The 20,553-nt window shown below is 36.6% G+C and overlaps 2 protein-coding genes across 3 annotated transcripts; both read left to right on the top strand.

Annotated features, from left to right (window-relative positions):
- The first annotated feature begins 296 nt into the window (after nt 1–296).
- Nucleotides 297–2,480, top strand: LOC143614766 (zinc finger protein GAI-ASSOCIATED FACTOR 1-like). 2 transcript variants are annotated; one of them, XM_077088102.1, is made up of 4 exons: nt 297–499; nt 715–1,111; nt 1,199–1,449; nt 1,580–2,480. In XM_077088102.1, exons 1-4 carry the CDS (start codon nt 358–360, stop codon nt 2,296–2,298), a joined length of 1,509 nt encoding a protein of 502 aa, XP_076944217.1. In that variant the 5' UTR covers nt 297–357; the 3' UTR covers nt 2,299–2,480. The 2 variants fall into 2 exon arrangements, with proteins under 2 accessions (XP_076944217.1, XP_076944216.1); XM_077088101.1 differs by having other exon boundaries at nt 1,571–2,464.
- Nucleotides 2,481–8,238: 5,758 nt separating this feature from the next.
- On the top strand, nt 8,239–9,539 carry LOC143614765 (small ribosomal subunit protein mL103 (rPPR7)-like). Its single transcript, XM_077088100.1, has one exon. The coding sequence runs from the start codon at nt 8,239–8,241 to the stop codon at nt 9,448–9,450; it is 1,212 nt and encodes a 403-aa protein (XP_076944215.1). The 3' UTR covers nt 9,451–9,539.
- Nucleotides 9,540–20,553: the final 11,014 nt, after the last annotated feature.

Here is a 20,553-nt window from a genome sequence, read left to right as displayed (position 1 = left end):
TTTTGTTCTCTTATCGTTGTCGATGTTCCTAATTCGGATTCTAGCGATCTGTTTATAGATACCCAGTTCAAATCTTGAATCAATTTGGCTGATGATATTTAGGGCGAATGTCTGAAACCCTAGTTTTGTACTGTTTGAGACTGATTTCACTCTGAGCTAAACCTGAGCTCAATTGGTGATCTGGGTTTTGTTTAATTGTTGTTTGATTTGAGGTTTGGGTATAAATAGAAACGATTTATGATAGTTTGATTGGTACGTGGTGTAGGTAACCCTAATAAAGGTAAAAGTGATTTTATGTACTTGATTTTGTTCAAGATTTGCTTTTTATATAAGAAACACTTGAATAATTGAGTCATCATGACTACTGAGTTGGATAACTCGTCGGCGGTGAACGAGTCTACAGTTTCCGGCGAAGCTAGTTTCTCTTCTCCGGCCAATCAGACGGCGGCGCCGGTTGAAACACCGGCCAAACGGAAGCGTAATTTAGCCGGAATGCCAGGTAATTGTTAATGGTTTAGTTTTTAATGAATTGTTTTTTTTTTAATTTTGATGTTTATTATTATTATTATTATTATTATTATTATTATGTTATGTTAGCAGCCTTCATTAGGAGTTAGTTGTATTTTGGATTAACGAGTAAATATCCGTAATTAATCGTAATTTAGATGAAAATTAACATGATTTTTTTGTTACAATATACTTTTCGACGTATAGATCCAGATGCTGAAGTGATTGCTCTTTCTCCGAATACTTTAATGGCTACGAACCGATTTATATGTGAGATTTGCAATAAGGGGTTTCAGAGAGACCAGAACCTGCAATTGCATAGAAGGGGACATAATTTACCATGGAAGCTTAAACAGAGGACAACGAAAGAGATTAGGAAAAGAGTCTATGTATGTCCCGAGCCGTCGTGTGTCCACCATGATCCAAAACGGGCGTTGGGTGATCTTACCGGGATTAAAAAGCATTTCTGTAGGAAACACGGTGAGAAGAAATGGAAATGCGATCAGTGTTCGAAAAAGTACGCGGTGCAATCTGATTGGAAAGCTCATTTGAAAGTATGTGGAAACCGAGAGTATAAATGTGATTGTGGAACTTTGTTTTCAAGGTTACATTTTTACTTTACCGTAACATCATTTCTAATTGTGTTTACGATTTTGTAAAGTATTGAAAATATCATTTTCTTTATGTGAAGGAGGGATAGATTTATCACCCACCGAGCGTTTTGTGATGCGTTAGCGGTTGAGAGTGCCAAAGGCCCACCCAAAGATGAACCTACCAAGGAAGATGAAAATCCGACACCTCTAGCTATTGAGTCGGCCCCAGAATCAGCCTCAACAGCTTCACCGCCGCCACCGCCCACCCCACTGCCGCCTCCCTCACCGCCTGCGGCCACCCCTGCAGTGCCCATAACATCTTCAGTTTTGTGTATTGCAAAGACTCCAGGTATACATACAACATAAAGTTTAAAACTTTAACTGTCACCCTTTTTTTATGTTAATGAAATCAAGATTCTATCAATTTATTTCGTTTGGGATCTCATTAGAAGCACATTTCGTGTTTACAGATTTGCCAGAAATTGCAAAGATGAACCAGGAACCTAGACCCGTTTTGGAAACCCCGCCACAATTGGTATCCGGGTTGACCCGAAGCTGTAATGTTAGTTGCAGCTCAGCTAATACAGGAAGCACAAGTAGCAGTGTATTTGCTAGTTTATTTGCATCATCAACGGCATCAAAAAGTTTTCAAGTTCAACCTCAAAGTCAAAGTCAAACAACTGGATTCAAAGATTTTATCCAAACCATGACCCAACCGACACCAACACCCACACCCGATCTTACACTTCCATCTCCGGTTCAAGAACCCGTGTCACTCTGCTTGTCAACCAATCAAGGGCCATCAATTTTCAGGCAATACGCTCTGTCACCTCAGCCCGCCATGTCAGCAACAGCATTGCTTCAGAAAGCTGCTCAGATGGGTGTATCGGCTTCTGGTGCATCGCTTCTTAGAGGTTACGGTCTCGAGCGAGATGAGACGGATGGTGGTGCGTCTATAGGGCTTGGGCTAGGGGTGGGCTATGACGGACGGGCTGGCTTGCAAGAGCTCATGATGGGGCCAAAGCTTGCGACTCTTGATTTTCTTGGGTTGGGTATGGCGGTTGTTGGTGGGACCACCAATGGTTTGTCGGCCCTGATGACTTCAATTGGCGGTGGTCTTGGTGGTACAACTGCAGTTTCGTCCTTTGGGCGTGGCGGCAGTGGTGAGTTTACTGGAAAAGATGGGGGCCCGCAGTAGATGGATCGGATTGTAAGTAGAGTTATATTTTGCTTATTTATGTAATAGCTTGGTAACTCTTGTTTGTTGTAAGTAGCTTAAGTTATATGAAGTTTTTTACTGTTGATGTAAATTATAATTATAATTATTATTATTTTAATTTTTATTTTGTATAGTTAAGTCTAGAAAGAGAAACATAAAGTGACTCTGGATCTTTGTTTGCTATGAAGGGATCAACCCATGCCAACTTGTTTTTCTTAAGATTCTATTATTGTTGACTTTTAAATTTGAAAATATGTCTGGCTTAATAATTTGCATCATTTCAAGGAAGTGCTTGTTAATTTTTTAGATGGTTGACTTTTTTAGTCTTACTTTACATATTGAACAGAAGTTGGATTATTTACCCGGTCTTAAGTTCTTAACTAGGGATGGCAGTGAAACCCGAACGCGATGGGAAAACCCGATATCCGATATAATTGGGACGGGTCTTACCCGTCCCATTAGGGTTTGGGACGGGTCTGGGATTAGTTTTTTAAATTTTTCGTGGGTTTGAGACGGGTCTGGGATTTCTAATATACCCGATTACCCGATAATATGGATCTATTTACCCGATTATGTACCCGAAGTACCCAATAACTATATATATATATATGTATGTATGTATATATATGTAAATATAAAAATTAATATTTCTAATTTGTGTTAATGTAGTGTTAATTTTTTTACATTCTAGTAGTGTTCAAGACCATTAAAAGAATATTATGTGTATATCAATAAACAATCAATTAAAAAAAACATATTGACCAGTTGCATATTGTCAAAACCTTACGGGTATAACCTACGGGTATTTTTAATAAACTAACGGGTATACCCGAAACCCGTGGGTATATCCGAGACCCGATGGGTAATTACCCGATAAATACCCAACGGGTCTGGGACGGGTCTGGGATGGGGTTTTATAAACGGGTCCGGGTCTGGGAATACCTAGACCCGTCCCATACCCGACCCATTGACTCTTAAGTATGATGGTAGATGTCACATTGGTGGCTTGAGGGCGGCAGTGATGTAGTTGAAATTGTTTTTATGTTTAAAGTATTACACTTCAGACTATCGTATTAGTTACCAACTTTAATTCACAAAATGAATTGTAACACACTCACAAGTAGTAGTTCTCCTTCCACGATATCTATTAGGAAGTTATATGGATTTGTGTTAAGATAACTGTTGCGTATATTTAGATACTAGTTTAGTGACGGATCTAAGAACGCACATGAATTGTGTCAAAATGGGTTGGTCGAAAAGGATAGGATCGACACGATCAATATATTTATTCAAATGATTTACGATTAAAGTGTTTAATAATGGGATCGTACTATGTTACTACTGAATTAAGTTTTTCCTATAATTTGTGGGTCAGTGGCCCCTCAATAATTCCAATGGTTGTTAAAAAAATTAGTAGAGATTTGCCGCAAGCCATTGCAGATTGTTTATGTCGCATATATATTGACACGTAAGTTAAAAACGTTATTTATTAAAAATAAGTTTTATCTGAATTGATTTCATTTGTGTTATTTGCATGTTTTTAGTGTTGACAATAGCGTCGTTAGGTGTTTTTACACTTAATTGAAATGAACTTTAACTACTTTTCACTAGTAATGTGAAGAAAACAAATGTAACACTAAACTTGTACGTAACAATTATCTAAGGCGATTTTTATAATTTAACTTATCGTTATTTATTATTGGAAAATTGGAAATAAATAATCCCATCCTTTGTGTATTGCCCGATAATAATCCTAGCTTTAAAAATCACTAGCAACAGTCCCACCTTTTAACTACTTTTGTCTCACTGGTTTTCAGTTAAAAAATACTTAACGTCGTTATGTTTTTTTCCCTAGTTTCAAACCGATGTTTTAGGGCTTTTGATTGAAAGAACGATACGAGTCGACCGATGTAAAACTTATCTCGAAATGGTGATCCAAACGGCAAAACAATGTTTCAATTCGGGTGCTTGAATTTCCAATTAACAAAAATCAAGCCATTTGAATCACCGTTTCATTTATAAAGTTAATTAGTACGCTAGGAAATTAGTTCTACATATATCACAATGCTACTAGACCATGCGATATACGGCGTTCAATGAAACTATGATAAAAAACCAAAGTAAATTACATGATTGGTCCATTGTTTACTTAGTTGTAACAAGTTGACGATTTTCATTAACTCACATTAAATTATCTATCAAGTCCTTGATAAAATAAGTACTGTATTAAAAAAAAAAAAATTCAAACCCCAGCACTTGGTATGGTTGAAGTTGTCGGCGCATTAGATAAACCAGGGCCGTCTCCGAGAATCACTTATAATTTTGGGGTCTGAGACGAGTAAAAAGCGAGGCCTTAAAATTATGCTCTAACTATGTGAAAGACAATTTTACCAATAGGGTTGCCTTTTAAAAGCCCAATATGGACTAAAACAAAAATAATAAAAATAAATAAGTTATTAAAATGACTCATATAAAACACAAATAGTTTTTTTCCAGCGAAAAAAAAAACACCAATATTATGGGAATTGAACCCATATGAAAAAAAAAGAACAACTAACTATGCGAATCGAACCAATAACCTTTAATTTCATAGTCTAACACTCTTTCCATTCAACCAATAACTCTGCTTGTCATTTTTTGTTTTAACATAAAATCTACCTATACTAATAAAAAAAATAATGAGATTGATGTAGCAATCCCATATTCAGTCTTGGCTAATTTTTTCCGCTCAAATTCCCAATATCTTTTTATATGCATTATATGATCTTTCCATATAAATAAAGATTATATATTCTAAAATTGGACAATTTATAATAAAATAAATCATGTTTATTGCAATTTAGATGAGAAAATATAAAACTAAACATGGAATTGAAATATTTAACCATTCTTAATTTTAATTTATAATATATAATAATGTCATACATAATAATATAAAAAAGAATATACCAATAATAATAATAATAATATATAATTTCTCAAATTACGTTTTTTATTTAAAAATTAAATCACTTTTTCTTAATATCTTAATTTTTCTAAATATCTATATTTTATAACATAACAACAAAAATATGTATGTATATATATTTTCTATTTTAAAAAATCTTTTCATATGTAAAAAACAAATTTAATTAAAAGGAAAAAAAAAGAACCTAATGGATCTGTTACATTAATAGCTAACCAACTCTGTATTTATTTAATATAACAAAATTCGAATTCTTTTTACAAACTTTTCTATATTCTACCTTATATATATTGAAAATATTGCAATTGCAGTTGATCAATGTGTTATGGATTATATCAACTCTATCATACATCCATTATTGTAATTTTTCCTATCCAAGTTTTTCTTTTGATTTGTTATGAAATTACATATCAAAAACATTATATATATATACAATGTGCAACTTTCTGTTGCATTGCTGTTGGTACATGCTGCTTCATGATTTGTACATTGTATTGCTGTGGTACATGTTTCATAATTTTTACATTAATTGATATTTAGTTTTAGTTTTGTGGTTATAGTCTTTTGATTATGATGATTTTAAGCTAAAAATAAGTACTTTCTGATGCAGCGCAAGTTTGCTAAAAAATAATTATTAAGACAAGAATTGAATTGTTGGTGCTTTTTGTTCTATTCTTGTTTGATGATATGCATGATTTATGATGACGATTGTATTGAGTCTGCATTATTTGCCATATTAAACTAAACCCTATTTGAACATGTTACCACTGCAGTACTGCACCAACTCCAAACAATCCCTCTTTCACCATATGTTACTACTCATTTTGTAATGATACACAAAGTTACAGCAAGTAACAACATTAAAATAGTCTAATATATATCATCACCTACAAGTACGAAACCATAATGCTAAAACATTAGGCATGTGATATATTTTGGTAAAACACACATATTTTACAAACTTTCATTACTTACCTACTTTGCAAACAGGTTGATTAAAATGGAGGCACAAAGAATTATCAAGCCAAATGAATTACAACTGGCACATTTGGTTCAGGTGTTGAGGGTGTTAGACTCGATTGTTGAGTGTACGGCAGATTTATCAAACATGATGAAAGTTGATTTAGAGTGAAATATTTTACTCAAGAGAACATTTTGCACAAATTAAATTGTTTCAAAGGATGTCCGTTTGGCAGTCAAAGCTATTACAAGTCCACCGACAACAAGTTTTTAGCGTTTGAAGGTATCCAAGTTTTTTCTCTGGTTTCTCGGATCAAGTTCTTTGGGTTTTGTGTTGGTAAGAATCTATTTCGACTACCGACCCAACATATGATGCGTTAATCGGGTTAGAACAGGCCAGGTAAGTCAAGCAATCGCATGAACGTGTAGATTTGCGATATGACATGTAATAGGTTGTGTTAAACACTTATACACCAATTAGGCCTTTAATCGGATTTAAAGAATAGACCCATTGTATGGAGTATGTTTTGAAGAATATTACGCTGTAAATAGTCAACTTTTGTATGATTTTCGTGTCTATAAAAATCCTCATGGTAGTAATTTTCTGTTATTCTTTGTGGTAAACTCATCCTAAATCTATACCAAGTAATAGTGTAATTGAACTTTTGTTTTCTTTATGAATTTATAAGGCATTTGGTTAACACGAGTAACTTGCAGTGAAACGTAAAACCAACCGTGAAGCGTGGGTCTGTTTACTAGTTTCCAACAAAAATCAATGTTTCAATGAACTCATAATCAGCATCTTTTTTTTCAACTTTTAAAACTTTAACGCCACAGTGGCATTGGTCGTGAGTGAGTTCTTTTATTAGTAACTTTTTTTATTAAATTGATAAAAATCAATAAATGGTTATATGATTTTTTAATTATGTTTTATGGTTTGCAATAATGGGTAAAAACGTGAAGGCGATGGGTGTGACAATTGGGATACTACCACGGATGAGATTGAAGTGTAAGTAGTTACAACTTTGAAACATATAAACTTGCCACATCTTGTAAGCCAACTTCTTGCATTCAAGTATTGCTTTAACATTGAACTTTATATTTGTGTCGTCTTGCATCTTATTTTATTAATAGTACACAACAAAAAAAATATACGCTTAACAATAAGCCCAATGCCAAAGAAAATGCATTGTGTGGTTGAGATCATTAGTCATTTCGGTTGCTTATTTTATTTAATGAAAGATTTATTTTTGAGAGATTAACTGCATCTATAAAATATCCACTTTACTCATGTTTATGGCAATTTCCTTTAAAAAGTTGCCAATTAGTAATCCTTTTTTATTTTTCTCAAATTTGTAAATTTTAAACTTTTTGGTACTTGTAGTATATATATTCAAATATATTTGTAATACATATTTTACATAATTATGTTTTTATGCTTAACATTTTTTATTTATTTATTTCAAATAATTCATTATATTAATTTGCACATTGACAAATCCTGTGTAATATACGGGTTCTAAAGCTAGTTATATATAAAATACAACTTTACTTTTTTAACAATTATGGGTCTCTCAAAAGAGTGGGCCTGGATCCGTCGCTCCTCCTTGCCCTCCCTTTAGGCCGGGCCTGAGATCAACCAATGCTTATTAGCTAGGTAGTCAGAGGCGAGCTAGGCACACGCCTAGACACTTAAGCGAGGTGTACCAAGCTATCTCATAAAATTTTGAAGCTTTATATCATTTTCAAGTTTGGTTAATGGTTATAGTATTCCAAACTATATTTATAAATAATCGCAATAGATGTAAAGATCACCGAAATAGAGGTATAAAATTTTAAAAACACAAACTAACCCGTTTCAGTTAAATTCGGTGAATGAAGACACATAACCATAACCAAATGATCCGTTCTTAGTTAGATTCAATTAACGAAATTAAAACCTAGTTCACATACACTACCCCCTTCATTTCTTCCTAAACCCAAAGCCCTAAAACATGGCGTCATCATCGTCTTCCACTCTCCTCCGCCGCGCCCGCCACCTCTCCACGGCCGCCACCAACCTCACAAACCCATCTCCGATGACCATTTCCAAAGCCAAATCCAAGCTCCGAAAAGAACACGACACTGACAAAGCCCTAGACATCTACTCAACCGTCAAAACCAACCACTCATCTTCCTCACCTGGATCCGCCCACCACGCCCAACAGATCACCGTCCGCCGCCTCGCCAAGTCCCACCGGTTCAAAGACATTGAAACCCTCATTGAATCCCACAAAAACGACCCAAGAATCGTTGAAGAACAGTTTTTCTCTTCGCTTATTAAATCGTACGGTATCGCCGGAATGTTTGACCAGGCGCTTAAGACTTATACCCAGATGGAAACCCTTAAAACCCCCAGGTCAGCTTTGTCCTTCAATGCCTTGCTTACTGCGTGTTTGAATTCGAAAAGGTTTGACCTTGCACCCCAACTGTTCGACGAAATGCCGGCAAAGTACGGGTTTAGATTAGACGGGTATTCTTATGGGATTTTGGTTAAATCTTATTGTGATGCGGGTAAGCCTGAGTTGGCGATTGAGAAGCTGAAGGAAATGAGTGAAAAGGGGATTCAGATTTCGGGTATTACGTATACGTCGATAATACACTCGTTGTACAAGAAAGGGAGTTCGACGGAAGCTGAGAGGGTTTGGGATGAGATGGTGAGTAAAGGGTGTGTGATTGATGTTGCGGCGAATAATGTTAGGATAATGAACGCGGTGGACGGTGATCCGGAGAATATTAAGAAGATGATTCAGGAGATGAGTAATTCGGGGTTGAAGCCGGATACGATAAGTTATAATTATTTGATGACTTGTTATTGTAAGAAGGGGATGATGGATGAAGCGAAGGAGGTGTTTGATGCGTTGGAAGGAAACTGTTGTAACCCGAATGCTGCTAGTTTTAGGACTTTGATTTATTATTTGTGCTTGAATGGGCGGTTTGAGACCGGGTATAAGGTGTTTAAACAGAGTGTTGCGGCTAACAAGATACCGGATTTTAATACTTTGAAGTATTTGGTTGAAGGGTTGGCGAAGAAATCGAAAACCAAGGAGGCGAAAGGGATGATTAGGACTATGAAGAAGAAGTTCCCGCCGAATCTTTTGGTTGCTTGGAGTAAAATCGAGAAGGAACTTGGTTTAGTTAGTGTTGAAACTGAGGCTGCAAAATAAGGTGGGATTCCGGTGAGGAAGATGATAGCTATAGTGCACACTGATACAAGATGTTTCATTTGGTGGCCTGATCTTGTTAACAAGGTAATAAGTGTTACAAGGCTTTCTTCTTGTTGGATATTGAGTTTTGTTTGGTTATAAACAAATACATTAGTTTGAGTAATTTATTAGCTCAAATATGGAGGCTCTAAGATGACGTCGGTCATTAGTTTTATGTTAGTTAGAAGCTTTTTTTTTTGTTATATGCATGAATTTTTAGATTTGGTGGTATGCATCTTTTATCTTTGCAAGTTGTAATATGAAGTTTTGAATTTGGGAGTGTTTACAACTTTACATGCTTCAAGTTTTGTGTTATGCTTGCAACTTAGGAAGTGAGTATTGTGCAGGCCTTGAGACTTTTAGTAATGTGCAGGGTTTGGTTAATTCATTTTTTGAAAACCAACTTCTACGGTTTGGTTTCGGGCTATGGTTTTTAACTTAACTGAACCGAATAACCAAACCAACCTTCTTCAGTAAGCTATTAAATCTTAAGTTTCTGGACAGGCCTAGTGTATAATATGTCCAAGTATACCTTTTTAAGTTCATATGTAGAACTTTTGTAGATAAATTCAGAATTTGTTTAAATGTTATTGAGAATTTGGGAAGCGGCGTGAAAAGGTTTATACCTATTTTAGGCTTCATACGAGGTGCAGAAATCATCTATATTCTATAAAGTTACATGCATTTTCAATATTGTGATAAGTTGATTATCAGATGGTTATTGTTTATCTAGCTGTTAACCTACCCAAACCAAATCGTGAGCACCAAACATTTAAAGCTCACATTCATCATATGGCTGTCTGAGCCAAAACCGAAATTGAAATCGAGGAAAAAATCAGTTGGTTATTATTCTCCAATATCTGTTGTCTCGTTCGGTTGGGCTCAAAACTGAACCTTCCTCTGAACATCCATTACTTGACGTGGTTTCTATTTTTCATATGAACAAAATATCAAGGCAAAACTTGGTCTTGTGGGGTTCTGTTATGAATGCAAGATTGTGTTGTGGGTTCATTTTATAATAATTGTTTGGATCATTCTTTTTTAGACTCAAATGAAACTTTTACGTCTCCTGAGTCTCAATATCTTTTTCTTTAGGGCACCTACTAAACAAATACATTAACATGAATTTGGAATTTTCGATCATAGTAAGAGTTTACTTGTGATTTCTTTGTGCTTATTAAAATTATACAACGGGTTAATTGAGTTTACAAATTATACAACTAGTTAATAAAAAATTGTTGAATTAAAACGACTCAAAATTGATGAGCTCCACCCTTCACCATTATGGCTCTATTGTCACCGCCGCCTCCTCTGTCACAACCGACGCCAACCACCCCCCTTCAACTTCCTCCATCGCTACCCCCCACCATGATCTGCCTTTTGTTGTATAGATTTCCTTGAGCATTGTAATCCTGACTACTACTATCGCCAACATTACGATAATTATCTATTACGGCTAATGAGCACGACGCAAATAAAGTGACCTATTTCAAGCGATTCTGTTTTGCTCAGAACATGAGCCATACGAATAGATACTTTTAAGATAACATATTAGATTACGAAAGCCAAATTTTACATGATGGATTTTTCATCATCATCATCATCATCGTCGTACTCAGTATATCCCACCAATAGCAATGCTATGGTAGGGTCTGAGGAGAGTAAGATGTAGACAGCCTTACCTCTATCCCATAGGGATAGAGAGGCTGCTTCCGGTGAGACCCCCGGCTCGATAGTAGTTTTGCATCAAGCCTTGGACATAAGGCATATAGCACTCAATCATCAGGACACCGGCTGATCGGGGCATGTGCCCTTGTCTTTCGGCTATCAACGCCACCACACGATGCCTGATTAACCTTCCGCCACTTTTAACGTTATTTTCACGAGATTAGTAAAATAACGTCAAAATTAGTGCAATTTTACTTTTGCCCACCCGAGGGTTCACACATATATACATTATATGCGCGCACCGCAAGCAGGGCGTATGATGGATTTTTAACAGCACTAAAAATGTAACCTTAAACTTTAACATGACACCCTTCGGTAGAGGTGCACAAATTGGGTATTAGAAAACCTGGGTGGTTCGAGCATGGAACCAGGCTCGAGTATGATCGGGTATTGGAAAATCGGGTATTAGTAATACACGGGTCGGGTCGGGTCTGGGTCTGGGTCTGGGTCCGGGTCTTGGCTTGAAAAACCATACCCTATGTACCCGGTCCGAGTCGGGTATTGAACCGGGTCTTCAATACCCGGGTATTTGAATACCCTATTTCTGGGTATTGAAAAAACCCGTTTTTAGGGTATTTGAATACCCTGTTTCAAGATATTAAAAAACCACTTTTCTGCAGGTTCTTTTATTAACGAGCCTGCTTCGTTTTTTTATTCTAACTCTATTTTTTTTGCATACAAATTTCAAAGTTCATTCTAACAAATGTAAACAACTAAACAATGATATAAAAAACATATATTTTACGTGTTTTAAATAGTTGTTTGATAAATCAAAAGGCGCTGTTCTAATAAGTATCTATATCAAATATGTGCTTCAAAAATTATTCATTGGAGAACGACAATAGATCTGTGGGTAGCCACACAACCACCGTCAAGTGCCACACATACACATGTGCACAAACACTAATATCCGGGTATGCAAAAAAATCCAGTTCGGGTATGCAAAAAACCCGGTTTGGGTATGCAAAAAACCCAGGTTTCGGGTATAACTAGAACCGGGGTTTCGGGTATAACTAGAACCAGGTTTCAGGTTTATATCGGATACGGGTTCGGGTTTCAACGTTGAAAGTCATTCCCTATCCGTACCCTATGATGACCGTCGTTCGAGTCATGCAAAAACCTAATTAACCTAAGTAGTTAGGGTAAGTCAGGTATCGTATCCACGAGGAGTATGTGGTCAGTGTAACATGTAATCAATTTCTAAAATTATGAAGTAGCTATTAAGAGTGCTGATCACACTAGCAATGATTTAGTTTTAATGTCAAACAAGCAATTATTTTAAAGTTCAAACAATTCACAAAGGCACATCACACCCGGGGTTCAAGCATGTAACAAACAGCAATCTCATGTCATTTAACAAATTAATTATTAATAATCAACTATGGTTAATCAACTAGTTAAACCTTAGGCATCAACAATCACTAACACATGGCACTGGTTATCAAACGGTCCCTGCCAGTGTGACTCAACTAAGGGCAATTGTATGCTTTATCACATTCAAACTAATTAATACAACCCTATGAACACGTATCACAGCAACTGGCAAACTAATCATTCTGATCGAAATAAACCTAAACCGACTGAGTGCACATTAATACCAACATCAATTGTTCATAGATCGACAATCAATAATACAAATATTTAGTTAACAAAACATGAGAAAAACTGAACAAGTACAATATTCTACATCCCGGGTATGACTCAATGAGACTAGCCACTCATTGACATGTTGATTCTTGATTATGATGATGTGTACGGACGCATCTCCAAGAAACTGTAGTCAAACAGCCATATGCCAACTTCCTTTACGCTGCCCTAGGTCGCTGCTTTTTTTCTTTCTGGTCCTCCCCTCGTGCATTGATCCCCCAATCTGATATATCTCAAGTTGTTGGGTTCCAACCCCCCTTTGTTTGTGGGCCATTTACGGTTTTTATTTACTTTCACGGGGGCCAATGAACTCTCAATTATGCATCTTACTTAGTTTAGTCCAATGGCCCATCTGACTAAAAATCCATCCATTGTCCGAAACATATGTGAAGAAAATAATTAAATGCACAGCATTCACTTCAATTCAATTTAATAATCACATACTTGACTCAAGCATATCTCACGTCAATAATCATCATTATTATTATTATTATTATTATTATTATTATTATTATTATTATTATTATAACGCCGAATCACACGCGAATCGAACCCGGTCTTCCCGAGACTCCAAGCATGCTTGTAAATGTCTCAACTTAATATCTTTAATGCTCAATGACCTGAAACACACAAACACGTCTGAAGTACCATAATTCACACAATAAACTAAATAAAACTATACAATTAACATACTAATATATAAGCATAATACCCGACCATCACATCCCAACATTTATCTTTTGCTTGCCCTCAAGCAAAACTCTAAAGCAAACATTAACCTCTATCATAAGTCAATCAATTATAGCCATTAATACTAGCAAGGTTTAAGGTCATACCCAGTTTCGCAGACTGACACTTTCTAGATTGACAACCCACAAATAAAGTTAATGCTACCATAAAACTATAGAATCGCTCAGACAAGTGTACTTTGTTTCCGGTTAGGGCATACATGTTCATACCCCTCACACTATCAACACTCCTCTCGGTTTAATATTTGGACTAGCAAAAGATGTGCTAGTATATGTCTCTTCCCTCAAATAACAAATATGATTTACAATTTAATATGCTTGCAGGTCAGTCTTATCTCCACCCATTAACCACCGGTTGCATAAAGACTCGGACTAGGGTTTTGCTGAGGCTTAGGTTTGGGTGTGGATTAGGCTTATTTAGTGACTCAGGTGGATGAAACCCAGTTAAACAAACCCATATACAGACTCACAAATACAAACGAACTAATTACATAATCAACTGCTATTTACAACTGAAATACTAACTGATAACTTCTTTTTGTCTTTTTCCTGACTTTTCAAAGTTTTTTTTTTTTACCAAACATCAATACTAACTGAAATGACTGATAATTACAACTCAGAACTTAACAACTTTACAACTCGTCTGACTAAGTACAACTCGATATTTATACAACTCGATAACGAACTGGATTTCATCACACGGGTAAAAATAAAATAAAGGCCAAGGCTGAAATGGTGTATAATGTTCAGTTTAACAAACGAAAAGGAATAAGGTCCAAACGGGCTCCTAGGGACTAATGTCGGGTAAGGAATTTATTTAGTGAGGAAAATATGTACGAGATGGGTTTTCGAAAGTCCTAATCTCCATACAGGTGGTGGTATTAAGATCTCGAAAAGCATTTGACAAGCAAGTTCTAATTTTGTAAAACATACCGGTTTCCCTCAATAAATGGTAAGACATGTTTTATATCTATTATATAATATGTGTATTAAGTATAGGGGCCAATCTCACAATATGTCTGGAAATATGGGCTGCCGATATGAAACATGTATACCTGTCCCCTTGACTCGTTATCCCGGCCTAAACGATTCCATTTTCCAACTTCTCATTTTAAAAACATTTGTCGGGAAAACTATCAAGAAGCTAAAAAACCAACCATGACAAAAAAACCTCTAACTTGGCATTAATAGCAATAATCAACAGTTAATAACTTAGGTTTCTGAATACTCTTCGAGATACTATCGGGCTAAAAATTTTCAATTTTCCCCCTATCCCCACACTTGAGGTTGACATTGTCCCCAATGTTAAAATTTTTAAACTGACTGTTTAACAATTCAAAAACTCGGGGCACTAATGTGACGGGTCTAAAACTAGAATTATACAATTACACTTCTAACATTCAAAATAAGAATAACAAAATAAATTATGAAACTGAAATCACCTGATATGATAGATAATACAATGCTAGCGTGGCCTGTGAACTCTCAACAACACTCGTCTCCGTCAAATACCAAAACCGCCTAACCGAATCTGCAGAATATCGAGATGTGTAGAAGCAAGCTTCTCACAAGTGTAAGACATTGGTCTTTTAAGAGTTATAAAAAATGAGTTTTTTTTTTTTTTAGAAAAACTAATTATCGAGCCGAATTATGTAGTTTCATAATAAATTTCGTTAAACGAGTTAAAATGTTAAAAGACCTAACTCACTTTCTGTAACACCCCGTAACCGCAGCGGAAACGTAAACGGGATGCAACAGACACATCTGATATCAACAGCATTGCTTATAAAGAAAACACCACTACATTAATTTACATCATATTACATTGTTCCCAAGTTTAGTTCCCGTCTAGGCGATAGCACATAAGTTTTACCAACATTACATTAACATATTTAATACAAAATGAACACTAAGCTTCCACTAAAAGCACGCATCAACAAGCATGTAGCAATTATTCCGGCTTGGGAGTACCTAGAAAGCATGCAAAGAAAACGAGTCAACTACGAATAGTTGGTGAGTTTCACTAATTTAAACAACAGTGACAAATCATTATAATAATCATATATTAGCGATGTAATTATGCTGAGCCCACAAGTGAAACCTCTGACTATCACACACAACCCCCGTGGCATATCCCCCGCCCACGGACCCGTGGCATATCCCCCGCCCACGGAACTGCCCCAAACCGCTATGTCTAACATTACATAGCAAAATAAATAACAACAAAATAGACATGTGCAATTGGCTGGGAAACATCAGCAAATCCATGCCGGACCAGTTGGGTTTGTCAGACCAATAGTACTATCCACACTCTACCGGCTTTCAGTTAGTCACTCGTGTTCCGGGGCCTTAGAATGTTAGCAACTCAGACAATTACCATCTTAGTACATTTCCGTACGATTTCCGTACAATAAAATATATATAAATCCACGCAAATCCATGCGTTCAGTATGTACTTAAACATTTTGATAACAACATGCTTTCCGCCCCGAGAAAATATTTAAAAACAATTCAGAAACAGGGGCTCGTGAAACTCACCTTATCATAGGCAATTAGGTATCACAGTACACCAGCTATTAGTCCGGATCTGTAATACGATCCCTAAGTTCGTTACTATACAATCACTATTAACATAACTTTAACCGTGTTAACCGGTACATCTGGGAACACCGTTAACCCAGTACTATAACCGTTCCGGGGGCAATGTTAACCCCGAAACACTTCTCAGGACTCAGATTGTGATATCGTTTAGAGTTCAACAGTCAAAATTACTAATAGTTTGATTTCCCTGTTTTGCGTGCCTAGCACGGTTATCTGTTTTTACGTTTCAAAAATGAGTTTGGTCACACACGACCCGAAAATAGTGGTTGATTGATAATTTAATTAAAGATATGAAATTAGAGCTCGGTTTAGTGGCCCCGTTTGGCCGCGGGACCCGTTTCCGTCTTTAGCGCATCGGAAACTGTTAAATCGGGTAAAAATTACTCAAATCATCCGAATTATTTTTGGATGATTTATTTTTACTTGATTAACTTAGTTATATGAAAATAGTCCATTTATAGGGTTTTTATACACCAGTCAGCTCGCTTATGCGAACTTTGCCGGTTTACGCGTTTTAAGCTTTAAAAGTTTGTTTTTATCTTCTTTTTAGCACAAATAAATATCCGTTTAATCTCGGATCTTGAAATTTTGCACAAATCACTTTTTGACAGTGGGGGATTTTTATAAAAATATTTCCAGAATAAATTTTTATATTTAAAATTTATTTATCTATTTTTAAACACCATTTAAACACTAAATATGTCGTAAATACCAAACGATCTTAGAAAAATCCCAAATTTTTCCTGGATGACCCCTGCCATCCACATAGTCCCCTGTAATTTTTCCAGAACCAAAATCTCATTTTAGATGCCATTTTCACTAAAACCGAGCTAGAAAACCCTAGAACTCGTTTAACCGAAAAGCCTACTTAGACTTCTCCAACTGACCTCAAATTTTGTGTGTGACTTATACATGTTATAAAAAGCTTATCTAAAATTTTACAGAATTTTTCATGATATTTAAATATTTTTCACCATTTTTGGCTAAAACCGAGCATTAAATTCACCAAATATTCATCCTTTGTCCAAACATTACCAAAAATTCACAGAACTCATATTTTCATATATCTAACACCTCTGTAAAATTTCATGACCTAACTCGAAACGAGCCACAATCTGTCCAAAACGCAAACATCGTACTAAAACCGAACTACCTTGTGTTTCTAGCTTCAAATCGCAAGAATCTCGCTTTCTAGCCTTTGCTATCAACTAGATACAACACCTACAAGCACAATAACACCGCACCAAGCAATACATTTCTTTCATGGTTTCGGTTATGATATAAAAACAAAGATTTAACCGTAAAAATTCGTTTTTGGTTCGTTTTACTCCTTTCTTGGACCAAGATCCCTTGTATAACCCGTATACATCACTTGATCATGCAAGAATCGGTTTCATCTCGGGTTTTCACCCTTTTTTCACTTGAAACCTCATTTTCTTGCAATTAGATTCGAGAAACGAAGATAAACACGTGAATATCTCGATCATTACCTCGTTGTTCTTGCTAGAATTGTCGGTTTTTAGTTCTTGGACTTGAGAGAGGATGAAGATTATTGAAGGTTGTGTTAAAAAAATAAAGGGGATAACCCCCTTATTATTTCCGATCGGAAAGTCAAGGAGGGTGGGGTGGGACCCACCTCTTCATTTTCAACCACATATTTGGATTTCCGAGATCCGGATAATCTTTTGGATAATCTGGTTCAGTTCGTTTTTCGGTTAAATGTTTAATTCGGCTTAAAACGAGGCTAAAACGGTCGTTTTTCGGCTTAAAAATGAAATTTATATAAAACCGATTTAAAAACTTCAAAAACTTAAACCATGACATTTATTAAATTGAAGCATCATATTATTAATAATTGCGCATCTTTTTCGGCTTGATCGATCGTCTCTTGCTCGGTTTGGTATTAAAGGTTAACGTACCGACGTACCATTAAATCGAAATTCTTTTTCTGTGCTTTAATTCACTTATCCCGAAGCTTTAATACTTCGTAAACATCACTAAATATTATATATCTCGTCTATAACGTATCCTCGATTCTTTCGGGTTTCAATAATCGTTCATCGGTTAATCGTATTTCCAATACGATTAACTGTATAATCGAGTATAATCCGTACTGTGAATCATACATACTTGTATAAACACATTATAATTCACATATTCATTATTAAATAACACATCAATAGTATATACCGGTTAGGGTATACATGATTCTGCCGGAATCGTTACATTCTCCCCCCGTAAAAGAAATTTCGTCCTCGAAATTTTACGCGTCAACTACTTCCTTTTGAGGAAATAGATAGGGGTATTTCTTCCGGAATTCGTCCTTTCGTTCCCATGTATATTCTGGGCCTCGTTGCGAATTCCATCTAACTTTGACCAACGAGATCTTATTGTGTCTAAGTTGCTTGATTTTCCCGTCTACTATTTCTATGGGTTCCTCTACGAAATTGAGCTTATCACTTATTTGGACACCCTTTAAGGGTAACACCGATGTCTCATCCGCCAGACATCTTTTTAAGTTCGATACGTGAAACACGTTGTGAACTGCACTCAGCTCATCGGGTAGTTCTAATCGGTATGCTACGGGACCAATTTTTGCAGTGATATTGAATGGTCCAATATATCTCGGGGCTAACTTCCCCGCCTTTCCAAATCTGAGTACACCCTTCCAAGGTGATACTTTCAAATACACTTTATCACCTTTCTCAAATGACAACGGTTTTCTACGGGTATCGGCATAACTCTTCTGCCGATCCCGCGCGGCCTTCAGATTGTTCCTAATTTCAAGGATTTTGCTGGTCGTTTCCTGGACCAGGTCTGATCTAATAACCTGAGTGTCGCCCACTTCAGTCCAGCAGAGTGGTGATCGGCACTTCCGACCATACAATGCTTCGTAAGGCGCTGCCTTTATACTGCTATGGTAACTGTTATTATAGGAAAATTCAACGAGTGGGAGATGTTGATCCCAATTTCCCTTAAAATCCAGTACGCATGCACGAAGCAAATCCTCCAGAGTTTGGATGGTCCTCTCAGACTGACCATCGGTCTGAGGGTGGTAAGCTGTGCTTAGATCAATGCGCGTTCCCAGCGCTTCTTGCATAGCTTGCCAAAGATTGGAGGTGAAATGGCTATCCCGATCGGAGATGATTGAGATGGGTATCCCATGAAGAGACACAATTTCATTTATATAAATCTGCACAAGTATCTCAGTGTTATAATTATTCCTAATCGGGATAAAATGTGCCGATTTGGTTAATCGATCCACGATTACCCAAATTGCATCATGTCCTCGGGACGTTTTAGGAAGATGTGTCACAAAATCCATCGTGATTTGCTCCCACTTCCATTCGGGAATTTCCGGTTGTTGTAACATTCCTGAGGGTTTCTGGTGCTCTGCCTTAACTCTCGCACAAGTCGTACATTTACCGACATACGTTGCGATATCCTTTTTCATACTCGGCCACCAGTAGAACTCCTTCACATCCTTGTACATCTTATCCGATCCCGGATGTATGGAATATTTTGATCTATGTGCTTCGTCCATGATTAATTCACGAAGATCATGGAGGGTCGGGATCCAAATCCGACTTTTGAAATAGAGAATTTCGTCCACGCGCTGTTCGAAATTCTTCTCATTGCCGTAAAGACCCTCCTTTTCCAACTGATCCTCTTTCAACGCCTCACGTTGAGCGACTCGAATCAAGTCAGAAAGGTTCGACTGGACTATCATCCCCAGTGCTCACACTCGCAATGGCTTAACCCGATCTTTCCTACTCAAAGCATCGGCTACGACATTAGCCTTGCCGGGGTGATAACGGATGTCACAGTCATAGTCGCTTAACAACTCGACCCATCTTCGTTGCCTCATATTCAGTTCTTTCTGATCGAATATGTGCTGCAAACTTTTATGATCGGTGAAGATGGTGCACTTCGTACCGTAGAGATAATGTCTCCAGATTTTAAGTGCGAAGATAACCGCTCCCAGTTCTAAGTCGTGAGTAGTGTAATTTTTTGTAAGGCCCCGAACCCGGTAGCCCTACTTTAGCGTCGGATTTACTCATAAACACAGTTCTTCAAATCAGAGATTATTAAAACTTTTCGCGGAATATAAAACATCAATCATTTGTTACAAAACGTTAAACCTTTTCTTTGATACCATAACACAAAACTTTATATTTAAAACATCTTTACTTCTTTCTTCAGATGCCAGCCGTTCAATCCATGCCGTGTGTCATCCTCATGATAACTCTGTAATCAGCTCACCTGCGTGCATACTAAAAGTCAGCTACGCTGAGTGAGTTCTAGTTAATCGAACGTCATACAATACATACACATACAT

Source organism: Bidens hawaiensis, unplaced genomic scaffold, assembly GCF_021521415.1.
Source record: "Bidens hawaiensis isolate Kalapana, Puna unplaced genomic scaffold, B.hawaiensis_p1.1 tig00041022_1, whole genome shotgun sequence".
Classification (NCBI taxonomy): Eukaryota; Viridiplantae; Streptophyta; class Magnoliopsida; order Asterales; family Asteraceae; genus Bidens; species Bidens hawaiensis.
Note: the sequence above shows the minus strand (reverse complement) of the source record. Positions and strands in the feature narration are given on the sequence as shown.